We start from the raw sequence: 4,945 nt of genomic DNA on the forward strand, positions 1-4,945 counted from the left end.
CAAAATAAAAATTATACGATTAATCATTTTTTGTGAAAAAAGGGGGTAGGTTAAGTGAAAGCTCGAGTTCAATGAATAGGGAGGCCAAAGAATAAGACAGGTGAGTATGGTGACATGAACAACACACAAGGCTTGCCACCACCATGTCCCTTCACTCTCATTCTCCACAATCCATAGGCCCATTCCTGACATTTTCAATTTTTCACTACCCCATTTCTCTTCTCCTCCTATATAACGCCACCTCTCTCCTCTCTCTCTCCCCAACTCCCTCTCTCTTTCTCGATTTCTCTCTCTCTCTCCCTCTTTGCTCTCTGCTACTGTACACGTACCTCAAATTCACCATAAGTTCACAACTACCGGCTATAGCATACCCAAAAAAAATCATGGGTTTTCCAGTGGGTTACACGGAGCTTCTCCTCCCGAAACTTCTTCTGCACACGCTTTCTCTTCTGGGTTTCATCAGAAAACTCATCTCCTACTTCTTCCGCTTCCTGGGTCTCACCGATTTTCTGGAACCGGACATTGTGTGGACGGAGGGGTCGACCCAGGTGCCGGAATTTCAGTCGGTGTCGGCGGTTCTGATCCGGGAGATCCTCCCGGTGATGAAGTTCGAGGAGCTGGTGGGGGCCGGCGCTGGAGACCCGCCGGACCAGTGTGCGGTCTGTCTGTATGAGTTTGAAGGACAGGAGGAGATCCGACGGCTGACGAACTGCCGGCACATATTTCACCGGAGCTGCCTGGACCGTTGGATGGACTGTGATCAGAAGACGTGTCCGCTTTGTAGAACTCCCTTCATCCCTGATGATATGCAAGAAGCATTCAATGAGAGGCTTTGGGCTGCCTCTGCTCTTCCTGATTTCTATGGAGACTACTCTCCTCTTGGTTTATAGCTCTCCTTTTCCTTTCTTTTCTTTTCTTTTCTTTTCTCAGAGAAATTTTTTTTTTTCGATGTTGATTGTATATATACCAAAAAAAAAATTTGATATATGGGATGAAAAAAATTGATGATTTTCCGGCAACCGGAATGGAAAATTTTGGGTTTATTTTTTTTCCTTTAAGCACTTTGTGGTGATTTTCTTGTTGGGTTTGGATGGGTATGCTGACTTCGATGGAAAAGTCAATGGTGGTTGGCGGTCATGGAGGTCGTGGTTGAGCCATCGGCCGCCGCTGGTCGCCTCTATCTTGAAGTGATTACAAGTAGAATATGGTGGCATGTGGGCGTCTCTGTATTATCCTGTGCAATTTAATTTAACCAAAAGAGAAGTGAGTTGAAAGTTTGGTTAAATAGTAAAATTAGAATTCCATCCATTTTCAAGAAAAGGTAGTTTTTTTAGTTAAATTAATTTTGAGTGTTTACTGTTTAGTTTATATATGTATTAATCTGTTTTCAAATTAGAGTGAATCATTATCATCCATGTAGGTTCACTCATATTATAAAATTATACAAGTTCCAATAACAAAATAATAACTTTTGAGATTCAAAATTTTAAACTTTTAACACATTTAAATCCTCTTTACAATTATTTTAGAAAATATTTTTAATATTTTTAACACTTAAAAATTTGTATCATTTTAGTGTCTTAAAGGTTAAAAGTATTTTCTAAAAACAATACATCCTAAAACTCAAGAAAATTATATGCACAAAAAGTTTATTAAGGCTTGCAAATAAAAATAGAATTATTAAGTTTTGCACTTAAGTCTTATTTTATAAATGATAGTTATATTTTTCTTGTAATTGTATTCTTTACATTTGATCAGATTAACACAAGTGAAATTGAGGGAGGGCATTTTATGTGATATTGAGAAGTGAGCTGGAATTAAAAACAATAGATTATGGTAAATATAAATAAATAGTAAAAAAAAAAAATATTAGGGCTTGGGAGGTAGATAAAGAAGCTTCCTTCCACTATCCTATAGGACTACTTGTACCCTTCCTTCAAAGCAACACCTTTCTTATTGAAAGTAATGTAATGTAATCCCTACCCACCACATTTCAATCATTTTCTAATACTTTATACTATTTTTTTTTCCTCAATAAATAACAATAAAATATCAGTCAAAGACCCAGCCACGTGGCAGCAGACCCATGAGTCCACACAATTAATGTTTTCTCACAATATAAATGAATAATAATCAACCCCCAAGACCCTACCTCATCCTTCTAGATTAATTTTTCTTTTGTATTTGTAGCTTTCGGCGAACCGTGGAAGGCAGAGGGGGAAAAGAAGGTTAGAAGAATCAACTTGTGGGTTCCACGATTGGACTGGCCATTTCATCAATTGGGGCATATCAGTACTTGACCCCACCCAACCCATTATATTTGGACCCTTTTTCTAGAAAATGGGAATTGATTGAAAGAAAAATTTATTTTTGACAAGCTCCTTTTTGGAAGTGCATTCCTTTTCCATTTTCAGGTACAAGATGCAGCTCAAAAATGTGTTTATTAGTTGGGAATCGGGATTAGACAAAGAAATATAAATGAAAATGAAAATCCCAATCCCATTCCCAATAAAAATATATTTTGGTTTATGCTAGAAATTAGAATAATCTTTCTAATTTTTATTATTAAAAACTAAACACAGTAGAAAGCGAGAAACAAAGGAATTCTTGGTTCTTATTGAGATATTTATCAATAATAATATTTATAAAAATATAAATTATGTTTAGCATTTAGATATTAATTTTAAAAATATTTTCTTTTTAATCTTTAATTTTTTTTTTAAAATTAATTCAATTGATTATAACTAATAAAATTAATTTACTTTGATATTATTTTTTTATTTATAAAATAAATAATATTTATCTAATATTTTTTTGTTTCTTTTGCTTTATAATTAAAAAAATTATTATCAATTATATGTAAAAAGAGCATTTATAAAAAATAATTTTGTTATTAATTTATTATCATTTATTCAAGAGACAATTTCTCCCTATTTTTTTTTCTTTTAGAAATCGTTTCTCTAAGAAATAATTTTAGTATGTAAATTTAAAAAAAAAATGAATTTTAGAAAAAGACGATTTTTTTTTTTTATATATAAAATCGTTTTTTAAATAAACGATTTAAAAAGGAAATAACTGTTGTCTCTTATTTAACAAAAATTATAGTAAATTTAAAATTATTTTTTCCATAATAACAATTCATGAATTATTTTTTAAACTGCCGTACTTTTATAAAAAAAATCCGAGGAATAGAGAAGAATTAAGTGTCCAACACGTAACTTATGGGCAGGTTAGATTCTGAAGATTGTGACATCACCGACATGATGGTGAAGATGGGATTAAGGTAAAAAAATGAGGGATTTGAGGGAGGAATGAGGATGGGGTTTGGTATGCGTTCTTAACTCACTGCTAATGGACCAATACCTGATTTGTGGATGCACCAGCTCTACTCCATTTTCAACATCTTCCTAAATTTGGCCCACCCCACCAATCCCACACATGCACACACAACCCTTGGGCTTACGCTGCAACATATTCCACAATAAATTCTATTTAAATTTTTCAATATAAAAAATATTTTTTTTGATTTTTTTTTTATAAAGCTTCTTTATACTTATGTCTTTCATTTTCTTTAAATGCTGCTTAAACTCTACCATAAAGAACAATTTTTTTTTAAAAAGTTCTCAAAGAATAGTTCTCAAAATTTGAAATGTTCTCAATTTATTTTTTATATTTTTAAAAAATAATTTTAAAATAAAATAACTGAGAATAAAATGTATTTTTAGAAAATATCATATTTTTTGTGATAAGTTCTCAAAATCTGATTTTTATAAATAAAAAAATATCAAATATATTTTCAAATTCAAAAAACACTTCTCAAACAAACTCTTCAAACTTATTCCAAAGAATAAGTTATTTTTTAAATAAATTCTAAAAAAACTATTGTTTATGAAAATTAAATATGTCAAACACGTTTTTCAAATTAAAAAACAATTTTATTTTATTTTTTTTCCAATTTCAAGAAGAGTTACAAACTGTTTTCAAGTGAAGAACAGTTCACAAAACAAGGTCTCCAAATTTATTCTAAAAAATAATGTGTTCTAAGTAATCAAAGATGTCATTCCTCTTTCAATTTAGACAGTGATGTGCCTAATCTGAAAGTCTGAGAGTCACTTACCCTTTAGATGTGCTATATGAATTCTCGTTTAAATTTTCACTTTTCTTTAATTCCATACTAGAGAAATGGATCTGTAAAAAATTATTTTAAAATATATAGGCTTTTGGATTATTCATTTTTACGTAAAAGAGAAAATAAAATAAAATAATTAAAAACAAACAGCCAAGAAAAATTTATTAACACTGAGGACCAAGGAAGGGAAAAATAATTAATACTTCCTCTAAATACTTTTTCTGTTTTTTTAATTTTTTTTTTAATATACATATGTATATACATGGAAACTCGTATAAAAAAATAAATAAATAAGCTTACATTGTGTTTTAAAGAATCATTTTCGAGGATTTAAAAAGAAATTAAGATTATAAAATTTTTTGAGTCAAATTCTTTTAATCAATTCTTTAAAAACCTTGATATTTTTAACATAGGTCTCTAAGAGTTTTTATATTTTACATATTTTATATAATTATTATTATTTTCTGTTTTTAAAATTAAAAAAAAAAAACGAAAATATACCTGTTTCCACTGAAAAAAATTATTATTTTTACATTAATACCATAGATAAAAAGTAGGGGGAAAACCTTAAAACAGTAAGAAAAATGTTATAAAAAAAAAATGGAAAAAAATTCTCCAGTAGAAACTTAGCAAAAAGCACATTACGCTATGATATATATTATTTTCTTTCGCTTTTCTCTTTTGCCCTAGTTTCTACTCCATTTTCTTTCCTTCCAACTTTCCTCTTCCCTGACTGGAGATTTCTTTTACCCGTAGATATGCATTAAGGATCCCATTTCCATGCAAATATGGACCACAAAAAAAGAGAAACATTTA

General features: G+C 30.3%; 1 protein-coding gene across 1 annotated transcript; it reads left to right on the forward strand.

Moving 5' to 3' along the window:
- The first annotated feature begins 248 nt into the window (after positions 1-248).
- On the forward strand, positions 249-965 carry LOC117928411 (E3 ubiquitin-protein ligase RHA1B-like). The gene has a single exon (XM_034848301.1). The coding sequence runs from the start codon at positions 384-386 to the stop codon at positions 888-890; it is 507 nt and encodes a 168-aa protein (XP_034704192.1). The 5' UTR covers positions 249-383; the 3' UTR covers positions 891-965.
- Positions 966-4,945: the final 3,980 nt, after the last annotated feature.

Source organism: Vitis riparia, chromosome 2 (assembly GCF_004353265.1).
Source record: "Vitis riparia cultivar Riparia Gloire de Montpellier isolate 1030 chromosome 2, EGFV_Vit.rip_1.0, whole genome shotgun sequence".
Taxonomy (NCBI): Eukaryota; Viridiplantae; Streptophyta; class Magnoliopsida; order Vitales; family Vitaceae; genus Vitis; species Vitis riparia.